Source organism: Colobus angolensis, unplaced genomic scaffold (genome assembly GCF_000951035.1).
Source record: "Colobus angolensis palliatus isolate OR3802 unplaced genomic scaffold, Cang.pa_1.0 Scaffold243, whole genome shotgun sequence".
In the NCBI taxonomy this organism is placed as follows: Eukaryota; Metazoa; Chordata; class Mammalia; order Primates; family Cercopithecidae; genus Colobus; species Colobus angolensis.
In genome coordinates this window covers 3,174,830-3,190,636 of record NW_012115633.1, presented here as the reverse complement: position 1 = coordinate 3,190,636, position 15,807 = coordinate 3,174,830, and the positions used below count along the sequence as shown (strand labels likewise).

General features: G+C 42.1%; 1 protein-coding gene across 2 annotated transcripts in view; it reads right to left on the bottom strand.

Moving 5' to 3' along the window:
* Positions 1-15,807, bottom strand: part of PRKDC (protein kinase, DNA-activated, catalytic polypeptide) — a 189,562-nt gene that overhangs the window by 119,419 nt on the left and 54,336 nt on the right. For both annotated transcript variants that reach the window (XM_011945691.1, XM_011945692.1), the window contains exons 26-30: positions 10,556-10,663; positions 8,255-8,481; positions 6,076-6,170; positions 4,162-4,261; positions 2,839-2,972 (exon numbers count right to left, since the gene is read on the bottom strand). In XM_011945691.1, coding sequence (XP_011801081.1) covers positions 2,839-2,972; positions 4,162-4,261; positions 6,076-6,170; positions 8,255-8,481; positions 10,556-10,663 — 664 coding nt within the window. The remainder of the gene's footprint in view (positions 1-2,838; positions 2,973-4,161; positions 4,262-6,075; positions 6,171-8,254; positions 8,482-10,555; positions 10,664-15,807) is intronic.

The window sequence follows — 15,807 nt, the reverse complement described above, 5'->3', positions numbered from 1 at the left end:
GGGGGTGGTGGCTCAGATCTGTAATCCCAGCACTTTGGGAGCCTGAGATGGGCGGATCACTTGAGGTCAAGAGTGCGTGACCAGCCTGGCCAACATGGCGAAACCCCATCTCTACTAAAAGTACAAAAATCAGCCCGGCATGGTGGTGCATGCTTGTGGTCCCAGCTACTCAGGAGGCTGAGGCAGGAGAATTGCTTAAACGAGGGGGAGGTTGCAGTGAGCCAGTATCACACCACTGCACTCCATCCTCAGCTACAGAGTGAGACTCGGTCTCAAAAAAAAAGAGAGAACATTTTGTATATTAAGAGGAGGAATATTCTGTAATGTTCTGTTACTTTCACTAAGAGGAGACAAAGAAATCTGTAATAATGAGCAAAAAGTAAATAGTAAGACATTTAAATTTTACCTCAAGAGCAACAGAAGGAAAATGATAGAAAGAAAGGACACAGAAAGGCAGATCGAGAGAGAGCAGCCAAGGGAACATCACAAGTAGAGAGAGAAGCTGAAGACGCAGACAAGCACGCTTGGGGTTGGGGAGCCTGCCCAGCCCTACTTCTTCCTTTGTTTCCACTGAAGACCTGCTGTTTCTGGGCCTGGGCCACACTGAGTCTCAGTATTCAGAAGCCACCAGGAGCTGTCTCTCTTGGACACACGTCAGAGGGACAACCCCGCACCTGTCGTCAAGTCCTACTGATCTGGGTGTTCACGTACCCAGGACTGCTGCTACATAGTGAGCTAACGAGACACCTGACACAGACGCTTAAAAACCACTGAAGGAAGCTAGATGCAATGGCACACACCTGTAATCCCAGCACTTTGGGAAGCCAAGGCAGGAAGACTGCTTGGGGTCAGGACTCAAGACTAGCCTGGGCAACATATTAATACCAAGACCCTATCTCTATAAAAAAACTTTAAAATTAGCCAGGCCTGGTAGCCACGCCTGTGTTCCCAGCTACTCAAGAGGCTGAGGCAGGAGGATCACTTAAGCTCAGTTTATGGCTGCAGTGAACTATAATCATGTCACTGCAACCTAGCCTGGGCAACAGAGTGAGACCCTGTCTCTTAAAAACAAACAGGTGCTGCACACCTGCAGTACCAGCTACTAAGGAGCTTGAGACAGGAGGACCACATGAGCCTAGGAGTTTGTGTCCAGCCTGGACAACATAGTGAGACTTTGTCTCTAAAACTGAAAAGCAAAAAAATAAAAGAAAACAAAAATACCCACTGGGGGATAAAATACCAAAGGAGAAAGGTGGTTACACCCTGGAAGGCCACAGAAGAGATAAATCAAGGAAGGCTCCTTAATATTATACAAATTACCTGTTGGAAGAAGGGCAAGGCTCACCTACTACCTAGAAGCCTTTGTCCAACAAAATCAATTCTGAGAGGTGGAACTCTATTTAGTTCAGAATACATGAGGTCCGTATCATAGACAACTTAGAAGAGAATAGCACTAGAAATGCCTGTGGTCAATACAGCTGAGGACACAAGAAATCCCATGCACTACCAGAGTCACAGACTCAATGTGAGATAGTGGTCTGCCCATAAGCAGCTCTACCAACATACTATCAGGGTCTCAGTTTCTACTAAATATAGGAAAAACGCCTCCCACTGCCCTCCAGCCCTTCCCCAGCCACTGGTCTACTCTTCAATGAGAAATTTCACAAGGTTGCTGTGAGAATGACTTAACATAAAAAAAAAACTGTTAGCTAAACACATTAAGCAAATTGAAAATGCTAGGCCAGGCGTGGTGGCTCATGCCTGCAATCCCAGCACTTTGGGAGGCAGAGGCTGGCAGATTACAAGGTCAGGTATTTGAGATCAGACTGGCCAACACAGTGAAACCCCGTCTCTACTAAAAATACAAAAATTAGCCTGGCGTGGTAGCACACGCCTGTAATCCCAGCTACTCAGGAGGCTGAAGCAGGAGAATTGCTTGAACCCAGGACGCAGAGGTTGTAGTGAGCCAAGATGGTGCCACTGCATTCTAGCCTGGGTGACAGAGCAAGACTCTGTCTTGGGGGGAAAAAAATTTTTTTTTTAAATGCTAATGTTTTTTAAACAATTATCTAAATTAAAACACAGATACACATTTCTATTATGTATGTACAATGATATAGTACAGTAAATTTACACTATTATTTATATAGCATATATATATGCTATATATATATGAACTCAACTATAGTATGTATTTAAACATACTCTATAGTATATAATATGTAGTATATAACATTCTAATATGTCCTATAGTATAACAAAAATTAGAGTCCTTCTAAGTTTTAGAAGCCTGGAAATACATAAAGTAACTTTTCTCCTCTTGTTCCATGAAGAAAAAGCCCAGAGAGAACTCACCCCAACTTTTGCCAAGGAACCAGTGCACCCATCTCATCTGAGGCGCCACGCATGGCACGGGGCTGTGACAGCACACAATGGGGGAAGGCAGGACCTGATCTGTCCTGAGCACAGCTTCCCCACTCCCAAACTATCAAACCTGGGTATGGACTTAATGGACAAAACTGAACAACACATTTATTCCTGAGAAATTATTTCAGTCCATAAGCAGTTTAATGGTTTAGCAATTACTGAAAAGCACAGGTTCACTGCTTTCCTTTAACATCATAATGATTTGAGATTATTCAGACTTAGTATGCTGGCAATTTCTTATTAATCACATGCTGAAATAGAACTGCATTAACTCATCAACTGTTAACATTCTGAATCTTAATTGAGTATCATGTTAACTGCAATGATCACCCAATTAATTCTTCTTTGCTTCTTTTAAATGGGATAATAAAGCAAACTGTAGTAAAATTAAAGATATACAGATTACCATACCTGGCAATAAAGGAACGAATTTATAAAAGAGTTCAATGGATTTGTGTCGACATTCTGTCTGGGGCCTCCCACAATGAGCTAAAAGCCACTTGACCAGATCCAGTAAACACAATGACGTGGAAGGTGGAAATCCTCTGCACAGAGACAGCATACTGTCATTAGTCCCTCTCCAACATGCAACATTCAGCTACCAAGGCTCTAGAAATCATAAACTCATCTTTATCACACAGATACATGTAGAAACCTCACTAAAAGGCATTCAACTTATTTTTAATTTATTATAATTAGAGTGCAATCAAAATAACATAGGTGAAAGGGGTCCTAAATGCTGCTTTAGGACATTTCATTTTTTCATGTTCATTTTTTCATGTGGGGAAAAATTAAAAAGTTCTCCTTAAAAGAACAGCACTAAGTATTTTCACGTTTCCTTTGCAACGTACCTTGTAAAGCAGCGCTTCTCAAAGTGTGGTCCCTGGACAGCTGTTCCAACATTACCTGTGTACTTGTTACAAATGCGAATTATCTGGCCCTACCCCAAGTGTACACAGAAATTAAGGGTGGGGCCAGCCCAGCGATCTGTGTTTTAACTGGATATTCAGGCAATTCTAATGCATGCTCAAGTTAGAACCAATGAATTAAACCGGTATCGTAAGTTAATAGTAGAATCTGGAAGAATCAACTTTAAAACAACAGAGAAAATATTAATCCAGTTCACACACAGAACTGTGCTTCTCCAGAGTGGCAGTCACTACCATGGACAATAGACGTCCCCAGACACCCTGCAGAGATCTGGAGGGGCTCATGGAGGGCACTCACCCTATCGAAGAAAGCAACACCACTGGGATGGAATAAGGGCAAAAACTGGAAACCACTGACCAACACCCCAGCCTTGGCTCTAAGCAGTTTCATTTCCTAATTTTATAATTCCATGTCTGTCAAGATGTTACTATTTGAACATTCAGTTCACACACTTCAAAATTTACTGAATAATGGTTCATGCATATTCTAGCCAAATCATCCACATCAAAACATATTCAAAATTAGTGCATATTAAATAAAACATCCATTATAAAACTAATTTTCAATTTGTATCTACTATCTCAACCCAGATCAAATACCTTACACTTTAGCCCTTAAATCAAGTATTTTGAAACACGAAGCTTTTTAACGTTTTTTGAAAACGAACTCTTCATACTTCCACACATTCCTTGTTTAGGAAGTAATTCCTTACACTTCCAAAGATCCATCCCAGGTTGTCCTTTATTAGCTAAGAATTAGTTTTACGTTGTGGGAAAAGACGGAAAAGGAAGCAAGATCATTTACCGTGGCAAACGTCGTTTCTTTGCTTTGTTTAAAGAAACATGCTTCTTTTCAATGATGCGGCATAGGTGATCAATGGCATCACAACACTGTTGAATTGTACCTGTTCTCAAGTACAAAGGCATATTTCCAAAGAAGGCATATATAGCTGATTATTAAATTTGTATTGTAAATTTGTTGGCCTAATTTTTAACTGAAAAGGTAATTTCACTATAGATTTAATGTTTTCATCCCTAAGAACAATAAATTTAGATAAATGGTTCACATTGCATATTCAAAAATGAACACAAAACCCGTATTTAAGACTGCAGGATAGCATGGTATGCACACACACACACAGAGCAATGCCACACCTAACTAGAAACTGTACCACCACTACCTCGGCCACCCAAAGCACAGCTTCTCCTAATGGACCTGAAATGGAAGAGACCTTGCAGGTATTACAAAACCCACATACCAGGCCAGAGCCTGTGGACTTCAATTTGTGGCTATTTTAAAGGGGTGTAAGTCCCTTGACCTCCCTTCCTATGCAGGATAAACTATAGTATCATTTAGTAATACAGCCTCTGGAGAAGGACAACGGAGGTAAGATGGTGAAGTCACCCATAGAAGTCTGGAATTATTTAGGAAAGGAGCCTTATACATCTTATTTTGACCTGTGTCACCAAGAAAAAGTTTTTTCTATGTTTTTTTTAAATATGTCATTGATCACAAAAAAAGTTTCACTTGTTGAAAAAATTCACCTATATGGAAAATCAAGATAAACAAAGCAAATTTAAGCTATTTGATAATGAAGACTAAATATTAAACATTTTTGCTCACAGCAGACTATCAACATGAAGGATAACAGAGCTCAGTTTGTCTTTTTAAAAAATAAAGTCGCCGGGTGCAGTCGCTCACGCCTGTAATCCCAGCATTTTGGGAGGCTGGGGCAGGTGGATCACATAAGGTCAGGAGTTATAGACCAGCCAGGCTAACATGGAGAAACATCTCTACTAAAAATACAAAAATTAGCCAGGCGTGGTGGCAGGCCCTTGTAATCTCAGCTACTTAGGAGGCTGAGGCAGGAGAATCACTTGAACCCAGGAAGTGGAGGTTGCAGTGAGCTGAGATCGCACCATTGCACTCCGGTCTGGGGGACAGGAGCAAAACCCCATCACAAAAAATAAACAAATAAAATAAAATAAAATAAAATAAGTCAAGACTTGTATCAGTGATAGAGTCCTGCCACAGCTGTGTGGCCCTCTCAGTCACTGACATGCCTGGGCCTCTGCGCCCCAACTACATCACGTGCTAGGACCAACGGGGAGTTAAGAAGTCTTCTAGCTCAACAACTCTATGTAGTTCCTAAAAGCTTCTTGCATAGAATTTAATTATAATCATTCATTACTCTCTTAGCTATTTTAGCCTACTTCTGACTTGATATCTTTATAATATTCCTTCATCATGGACGAAACAGCTTTATCACAGTCCCGTAATGAGACCCACTTTCTACTTTCTAAATGATCACGAGTTGAGTGCAGAAGCACTGACCACATCTCAGTGGTTACCACATCCAGCTTCTTCAGCACCATATCTGCACATTTTCATGTTCTGTCATCACATCATAGCATCATAGTGTCTGACTGGCTTCATTTTCTCCCCTGCCCTGGGCAGAATCTGCAACCAACGAGGGTCAAGCTCAATGGCCACCAGGAGTATATGGTGAGTCAAAGAGAATGAGGGCACGAAAAAATCATTAACAAGCTGGATTTGAGGCACTAAAGGGGCTTATCTTCTCTTCACATTTGATTTATAGAACTCTTGGGAAAAAAAAAAAAAAAAAAAGCCTTATAAGAGAATCACACGAGTCTTAACTCCTCATTGGGGAAACTTTTCAGACCTGTAAGGCAGACAGAACACTGAAGCGAAATGTACCTAAGGACTTCTCATCTGCATGTGCTAAGGCCAGACTCTCCATGTATATCACCAAGGCTTCAAACACAAACTGCTCCACCAGAGACTCTTCTTCCCTGTAAAATAAAGAATAGGAAACCTCGCCTAAGAAAACAATAAAGCCGAAAGGACAAAGAAAAGGAATGGAATTAAAGAAGGCACACATTAATTAAATTTGATTTTTTTTTTTTAAAGCCTCAGCTGCATGTGGTGGTGCATGCCTATAAAGATCACTTGAGCCCTGGAGTTTGAGACCAGCCTGGGCAACAAAGTGACACCCTGTCTCTACAAAAAATAAAAAAAAATTAGTTGGGCACAGTGGTGCACACCTGTGGTCTCAGCTACTGGGGAGGCTGAGGCAGGAGGACCATTTGAGCTCACGAGGTTGAGGCTGCAGTGAGTCATGATCCTGCCACCGCACTCCAGCCTAAGCAACAGAGCAAGACCCTGTCTCAGACAAAAAAGAATAAAAGGGCTCAGTATTTTAAAACATGAAACAGGTGCGTGGCTCACACCTGCAATCCCAGAATTTTGGGAGGCTGAGGCGGGGATCACCTGAGGTCAGGAGTTCAAGACTAGCCTGACTAACATGGTGAAACCCCATCTCTACTAAAAATACAAAAATTAGCCAGGCCTAGTGGTGGGCGCCTGTAATCCCAGCTACTCAGAAGACTGAGGCAGGCAAATCGCTTGAACCCAGGAAGCAGAGGTTGCAGTAAGCCGAGATCACGCCACTGCACTCCAGCCTGGGTGACAGAGCAAGACTCCATCTCCAAAAACAAAAGAACAACAACAACAAAAAAGAAAAACCATGAAACAACCTAAAATACTTCTCAAAGATACTTCCTCAAGAAAAAGCTACATGAACCAAAGAGGCAACACACGCTCTGTTTCCACACCAGTGCCTCTGTCCCTTGTGTCTGCAGAACTGCTCATTTGCCTATGTGGCTATTATCTACGTGTCCTTCTGAAATGTAACCCTCATGAAGGGCTGTATCGTTATACCTCCAACATGGGCACAGGCCTGGCACATCATTTCTTTTTCCTTCAACTTTTAAGTTCAGGGGTACATGTGCAGGATGTGAGGTTACACGGGTAAATGTGGTACACAATATTCCTAATAAGGAATGCTGGATGAATGAATGAACACCACTACCTTAGGTCAGTGACCACTTGTCTTTTTTCTTGGACCTCTGAAATGGCCTCTTCACTGGTGTCCCCGTCTTCCGTCTACTCAGACCCACCCTCTACACAGCTGCCAGCAAGTGGATTTTAGGAGGAAATCTAAATGCATCTCTCCCTGCACCCACTATTCCACAGACCCTCTGTCACTAGAGGTGACCTACACTCCTTGCTACAGCAGGCAGAGCCCTCCTCACCAGCCTCACAACACCTGCCTCCAAACCTCAAAGGCCTTTATCGCCTCAGACACCTTCCTGTTTCTTATCTCTACCCCCCACCACCCCACTAACTTTGATCTAAAATGCCTTGGCTGACTTCCATTTATCCTTCAAGTCTCATCTCCAATATAAACCCTAGCAAGAGGCCACAGCTCACCCCAGATTAGGTACTCCTCCTCTGAGAAACCCAAAGCCCCTGTATATGCGTCTTTTGTTGCATTTCCGAAATGGCTGAGACAGTGTTTATATGCATTTCTCAGCAGTTTCCAAGCTTCTGGAGTGCAAACTGAATTTTTTTTTTTTTTTTTTTTTGAGACGGAGTCTTGCTCTGTTGCCCAGGCTGGAGTGCAGCGGCCGGATCTCAGCTCACTGCAAGCTCCGCCTCCCAGGTTCACGCCATTCTCCTGCCTCAGCCTCCTGAGTGGCTGGGACTACAGGTGCCCGCCACCTCACCCGGCTAGTTTTTTGTATTTTTTAGTAGAGACGGGGTTTCACTGTGTTAGCCAGGATGATCTCGATCTCCTGACCTCGTGATCCGCCCATCTCGGCCTCCCAAAGTGCTGGGATTACAGGCTTGAGCCACCGCGCCCGGCCGCAAACTGAATTTTAATTCACTTTTTAATTTCCAGAAGACAGCACAACATCCAGCACATAATTACTTACTAAATGCAGGATATATGACACACGGATACATAGAGTGAAACTCCAAGTCTCTTTTCAAAACCACAAGTTTCTCTTCCCTGTGGTGTAGCTTTACAAACCTGAATTCCCTGTAGATACTATTAAAGGCGAGTGACGCTCCCAGCCTCTTGAAAGCATTGGGGTGAAGCGCAAGGCTGTAAAGTCGCTTGAAAAGCGATTTGGTGTTTACTGGACTCTTCTCCTGCTGCTGTGGTGTTATTTGCTTAATGGACCATTTAAGGAATTCTCGAATACACCGACCACAAAAATCTCTTAAAGTACTGTCAACAGGGTCCACAATTCCATCCTGAAACAAAACAAAGAGACCTTGAGTTTACTAATTTTTATAACCACTAACAACTGAATACCCTTGGTCTATCTCTAAGCCTAACTAACATAGGTTAAAAATTAATTTACAGCACTAGTCAAGAAAAAAATAAACATTAGTAAAACCAATCTCCATAGTGTATCCAGAATCTAGGCTTATATAACTATTTCCTTCTGACATAACGAAAACATTTTCTTTTAAACAAATTAATAAACTGAAAAGCCATGAAGGGAGAGAAAATTTTCATTATAACAAAACAATCTTTCCCTTCCCTGAAAAAAAACAAAATGGCTATATCCTAAGAATTTCAGAGGAATTCTGATTGTTGATTTTACCTCATAACAGCATTTGAGACACTTTGCATATTGAAGTTAAAGAGAGTAAGACCCTTGGAAGTTCCAAAAAAACTGTACTGCTCCATAAAGGAAAATCCTATGGAGACATGAAGAGCAGCCCCCAAAAAGGCCCTGCCGAAAACAGCTATGGACATTTGACCAACAACCACACAGAGATGTATTCTACTTTATGCTTTGTTTCCTTCTAGTCATGACACTCTCTCAGATCTATAAAGGAAAAGTTTAACTTGAAAATGTACACTCAACACTGAAATAAAAGAGTTCTGCCTAACACTTCCAGTTATCTGCTATACACAAATCCTTTCTTGCAGAGGTAATTAGAATCCAAAAAGGTAACACAAGCCACGGGAATGGGAGGAGAGGGTGCTTCCTGCTTCTAAGCGCAGAGGTCACCGGCGCCATATGGTGATGTAGGGAACAGCAGCTCTCACCAGGAAACTCACGGCCCTCCTTCACTTGAGTGCTGTGCTACTGAGTTCACGCTGCTTCTTTACCTTTTCTTTCCTCAACTATCTCGTTTTACTTATCAGATTTCTTTCTGAAGCTCTTACTTAATCTACCTTCAAGGATCAAAAGGGAGAAAAGAAACAGAAAACAACTAAAATAAAAACTTTTTAACAGAAACATGATAATGAAACCATCTGAATTCAAATAAGCCATAAATTAACTTTAACTAACTGTATTTATTATAGGTAGGATTCACTGGTAGACACTGCAGGGAATTAAACTACGGGTTTAGTTATGTCACCACCTTAACGAATGTTCACTCACTCTCCCCTGCCCCTAACATGACTACAAAGAAAGGTCACACTCAGAGTACACTGCCAGCAGCATAACCAGGACTGTGCAGGCAACATAAACTTATTTGCACAGGTTCAAAAATTATAGTAAAATAAGCATCAAGACACTACAATTTAGCTGGCCTCACTGCCTCTGCCCTCAGTGAGATGGCGACCAAATTCTAAGACGCTACTTCTCTGTGTCAGGAGAGTTCTGTGTAAAAGGTGAACTGCTGTTTCCAGGGCCCTTTAGTTATTGAATCTGAGTATAGGAGAAAATTGGATATGCTCAGAAATTCTTCTTATTCTTTGTTTGTTTTTGAGACAGTCTCACTCTGTCGCCCAGGCTGGAGTGCAGTAGCGCAATCTCAGCTCACTGCAACCTTTGTCTCTGAGGTTGAGGCAATTCTCATGCCTAAGCCACCTGGGGAGCTGGAACTACAGGTGTGTAACACCACACCCAGCTAATTTTTGTATTTTTAGTAGAGACAGGGTTTCTCCATGTTGGCCAGGTTGGTCTCCAACTCCTGGGCTCACGCAACCTGCCTGCCTCAGCCTCCCAAAGTGTTGGATTACAGGCATGAGGCACTGTGCCCAGCTCACCGCTGAGGTGGGCGGATCACTTGAGGTCAGCAGTAAAACCAGCCTGGCCAACCCAGTGAAACCCCATCTCTACTTGAAATACAAAAAATTAAGCAGGCATGGTGGAGTGCGCCTGTAGTCCCAGCTATTTAAGAGGATAAGACAGGAGAACTGCTTGATCCTGGGAGGCGCAGGTTGCAACGAGCCAAGATCATGCCATTGCATTCCAGCCTGGGTGACAGAGCAAGATTCTGTCTCAAAATCATAAATAAACAAACAAACATCAAATACAACTAATCAATGGGAATAAGAGGAAAAGAATCAACTATTACTTACCAATATAGCTTCTAGTAAGGCGACAGTATCCTGACTTTCAAATTTCTTATTGTTAGTGAACCAGTGAATCAGCTGCATAACTAGTGGCTCGTACAGCTGCCTTGTCACCTGAAGAAAGAATACCATTAAAGTTAATTCCCTTCACGTTAAAGAAATGTTACTCTGTAAAGAGTTCCATTTAAATGCCATTTGCAGTATAAAATTAAGCAATACTACTACCATGGTTGTACTAGTTTCCCTTTTTAGTTCAGGCTCAAGTGGTCCTCTCCCACCTCAGCCTCCAGAATAGCAAGGACTACAGGCATGTACCACCACACCCAGTTAACTTAAAATTTCTTTTTAGTAGAGACAGGGTCCCACTATGTTGCTGAGGCTTGCCTTCAACTCCTGGCCTCAAGTGATCCTCCTGCCTCAGCCTTCCAACGTGCAGGGATTACAGGTATGAGCCACCATCCCCAGTCCCATTAATTTCCTTTTCCAGTTTAATCCCATGATGAGGAGTCCAGCAAAGAAAAATATGCAATTAAAGCTCCCTGTTCCTCTGATTGGGAGGACAATTTAGGATAGATATTGTTGGGTTTTTAATACTCATCTTTATTCACCTGATCTTGAACATGCACACAAGATATCCTGGATTACAGACAGATCCTCGCCATTCAACTATTATACAAAGCAAATAATAACCCTGTGGTTCCCCACAGCCTAACTGTCCCTCCTTGTGGTGACAAAATGAAAGCCCAATCAATGTGCTATATACACAAACTCAAAGCCTGTACCACAGGGGAGGAACATAGAAAAACAGATTTAATCTGTTTATATGTAGGACAAAGAGGAAGCTGCCTCTCCCACTGCTGCCAAAAGGAGGGAGAAAAACCTCTATGGAGATAGGATAAAAATGATCCTAGGTCTAATCTTCTGGAACATAAATAAAGCCTCTCCAGGAGCCAGGAGTCCCGTACTCCCCAGCTTTGTAAAATCCAAGATGTCTCCAGGCCTGGGCTCCTCCCTTCTGACAAGTAAATCCATACCCAAGAAGGCAGAGATCCTGTCTTCCTGGAAGCTTGGAAGTGTAATCTAGTGGCCTGGTGGAGGTGTGACCATGTGGCCATCTTGGAGCAGTAAGAGAAGTGGATCAAAGCAATTAGCTAGACAAACTGCTACAAATCTAATCCTCATTATACATGAGAGTAAAATGCTGGCCAGGCACAGTGGTTCATGCCTGTAATCCCAGCATTTTAAGAGGCCAAGCTGGGAGGGTCTTTTGAAGCCAGTTCAAGACCATGCTGGGCAACATAGCAAGACCTTGTCTCTAAAAAAATTATTTTTTAATTAGCTGGGCATGGTGGTGCGTGCCTGTAGTCCCAGCTACTCGGGAGGCTGAGACGGGTGGGTGTCTTGGGCCCAGGAGGTGGAGGCTGCAGAGAACTATGATTGTGCCACTGCACTCCAGCATAGGTGACAGAAGGACACTGCATCTTAAAAAAAAAATTAAAATGGCCAGGCACACGGTGGCTCACGCCTGTAATCCCAGCACTTTGGGAGGCTGAGGAGGGGAGATCACTTCAGGTCAGGAGTTTGTGACCACCTTGGCCAAAATAGTGAAAACCCTTCTCTGCTAAAAATCCAAAAATTAGCCGGGTGTGGTGGTGGTCGCCTGTAATCCCAGCAACTTGGGAGGCTAAGGCAGGAAAATCGCTTGAACTGGGAGGTGGAGGTTGTAGTAAGCCAAGATTGTGCCACTGCACTCCAGACAGAGTGAGACTCCGTCAAAAAAAACTAAAATGCTTGTGGTGTAAGTTAAGGCGAACACTCCCTACACTGATATCCTGTACATTTCTGCCTCAGAGGCCAGGTTTTTTATAGGAGCACTGAGCTAACCAGACCTTTATTCCCCGCAGTTATTGAGCTCACCAATTAAGTACTTTGATATTAGAGGTCCATACTGCAGTTAATATCACCTCAAAAATGATGCAAAATGTCCCAGGGCTCAGAATAAACAACTCAGAGACTCTTCCAAGTAGTCTTTCCAGTCTTTGAAGGTATTTTTTCCCCCAATACCTTCACTGGCCTCTATGAAGCAATTTTTAAGATTAATCAATATAAAAGGGTCTTAACTTTCAGTCTGAAAGTTTAACCTGGTCTTAAAGCATCACTTTTTTTTTCCCCACAAAAGAATCATACTGTTTTATTCTTAGTACAGTTTTTTAATACATGTATACATAGCTAGATATATATACAATATACACCTACCCCTTTATAGAAAACCATCCCGCTCCAGTCCTACATCCCAAAGATAACTACTGTAAACTTTCAAAATATTTTATTTATATATATATATATATTTTTTTTAAGACAGAGTCTTGCTCTGTCACCCAGGGTAGAATGCAGTGGTACAATCTCGGCTCACTGCAACCTCTGACTCCTGGGTTCAAATGATTCTCCTGTCTCAGTCTCCCAAGTAGCTGGGATTACAGGTGTCCACCACCACACCCGACCAATTTTTGTATTTTTAGTAGGAACAGGGTTTCACCATGTTGGCCGGGCTGGTCTTGAACTCCTGACCCCCAGCCAATTTATATATATTTAAATATGTGTATATGCACATGTAAAAACAAAAATAAATCTGCCAAGGAGGCAGAGCTCCTGTCTTCCTGGAAGAAATCAGTAACTGGTTTCTTCTCAGAGTACTTTCCATGTAAACATATGCACTCTACCAGTGTTTTCACTAGCTGCCCAGTACCTCAACTAAGGACGTACCACAACCCAGCTAGCAGAACCCTACTGCTAGAAATGCAAGTATTTCTAAATTATGACTACCATGCAGAGTGGAGAGTCCTGAGCAAACTGTTTAAGCAGCTCTGTTGTAAGGAAGCTGCTAGGCCAGGGCTGTGGTCACCCAGTCCGAGCCCAGCTGCAGAGTACTGTGCCTGAATTGCCCCACCAACCATGATGCGCAGGGTCCTTTCCTTGTGCCCTTGGCAACACCAAACATTGTCCATCTTTTAAATACTTGACAGTAGCCAATCATTTTAATTTGAAGTTCTTTGTTTACGAAAAGGTTGACTATTTTAAGATACATTCCATCGACCATTTACATTTCTTCTTTTATGAGCTGCCTATTTTTTTCTTTATACATTTGTCTATTTTTAAATCTGATTTCTTCAGTAGTATGTTGCACATTATGTATACGTTACAATGTTGATTTTGTGCCATTCAGTAGTCTTAAACATTTATAAGGTCAAAACCATCAATACATTAACACTTTTATGTGTCTCCCTATCTGTACAAACTTTATAGAAAGACACAGAAGGATACCGATTATGGAATGGTAATGAAAACCATCCAAGGAGCAGAAATCACACTGCACACAGAAGAAAACGTTTTGAAATGCTATGAGTCTACTTTTTCTTAACAAAACATCTATGCACATGTCAAGATGTGTTATTATAAAGACATTCTCCAGACTTTCCAGAGGATCTAACATGTGAAAGGGGCGATGTGAAGGTTCATTTTTATCTTTAAACATTTTTATATTACAAACTGATGTGTTATCAACAAAAAAGACCTCAAGACTTAAAGACATACACAGACAGACAAGCTATGTAGTCACTGAATTTTTCTGTAATTTATTTACAGTTTGTTTTTCCTTCCAAATCTTATTGATTTACAATTAGTTTCTTCACTTGTGACAAAGACTATTTCCGTTACCCTAACTCTAGTCAGGCTCCTTTGAACTCTTCTCAACTAGGCCTTGACTTCTGGGCTTCCATGTTCATCTCTATTAGTCCAATTTTACCAAGAACTCTGGTGGGTCAGTTCAGCAAAAACCCCTCTCCCCTTGATATATAATCTAATTCATCATCTCCTACCAGCTCCCAGGCAGTGCTTGGTCACCCTGGCCCATCTTCAGCCACAACACTCTTAGGTTGGTTTAACCACAATCCTCTTTATGTCTGATGTTTTCTCTATTTCGGGAAGTCAGGGACCCCAACGGAGGGACTGGCTGGAGCCAGGGCAGAACATAAATTGTGAAGATTTCAGGGACATTTATCAGTTCCCCAAATAATACTTTTATAATTTCTTACACCTGTCTTTACTGCACTCCCTGAACATAAATTGTGAAGATTTCATGGACATTTATCACTTCCCCAATCAATACTCTTATAATTTCTTATGCCTGTCTTTACTGCAATCTCTGAACATAAATTGTGAAGATTTCATGGACATTTATCACTTCCCCAATCAATACTCTTATAATTTCTTATGCCTGTCTTTAATCTCTTAATCCTGTTATCTTCGTAAGCTGAGAATGTACATCACCTCAGGACCACTATTGTACAAATTGATTGTAAATTATGTGTGTGTGAACAAAATGAAATCAGTGCACCCTGAAAAAGACCAGAATAACAGCGATTTTCAGAGAACAAGGGAAGATAACCATAAGGTCTGAATGCCTACGGGGTCGGGCAGAACAGAGCCATATTTTTCTTCTCACAGAAAGCCTATAGATGGATGTGCGAGTAGGAGAAGTATCACTGAATTATTTTCCCAGCAAGGAATGACCCTGGGGAAGGAATGCATTCCTGGGGGTAGGTCTATAGACGGCCACTCTGGGACTGTCTGTCCTATGCAGTTGAGATAAGGAATGAAATATGCCCTGGTCTCCAGCAATACCCTCAGGCTTACTAGGATTGGGAAATTCCAGCCTGGTAAATTCTAGTCAGACCTGTTGCCTGCTCTCAAATCCTGTTTCCTGTTAAGATGTTTATCAAGACAATGAGTGCACAGTGGGACATAGGCCCTCATCAGTAATTCTAATTTTGCCTTGCCTTGTGACCTTTATTGCCCTTTGAAGCATGTGATCTTTGTGACCTACTCCCTGTTCGTACAACCCCTCCCCTTTTAAAATCCCTAATAAAAACTTGCTGGTTTTGTGGCTCCAGGTTGTCATCACAGTCCTACCAATATGTGATGTCACCCCTGGAGGCACAGCTGTATAATTTCTCTCTTTGTACTCTTTATTTCTCAGACTGGCCAATCCTTAGGGAAAATAGAAAAGAACCTACGATGAAATATTGGTGGCTGGTTCCCCCAATATTCCTCTTAGTGATTTTCCATCCACTGACCCTGACCCTGCTCCTTGGCTATCAATCCCCCTGGTCAATAAGTATTTGGAATAGAGCCCAATCCCTCTCCAGCAGTGTAAAAGCCCACTGGAATAGCCTCTCCTTTAGTAGTTTTCCTTAACATCT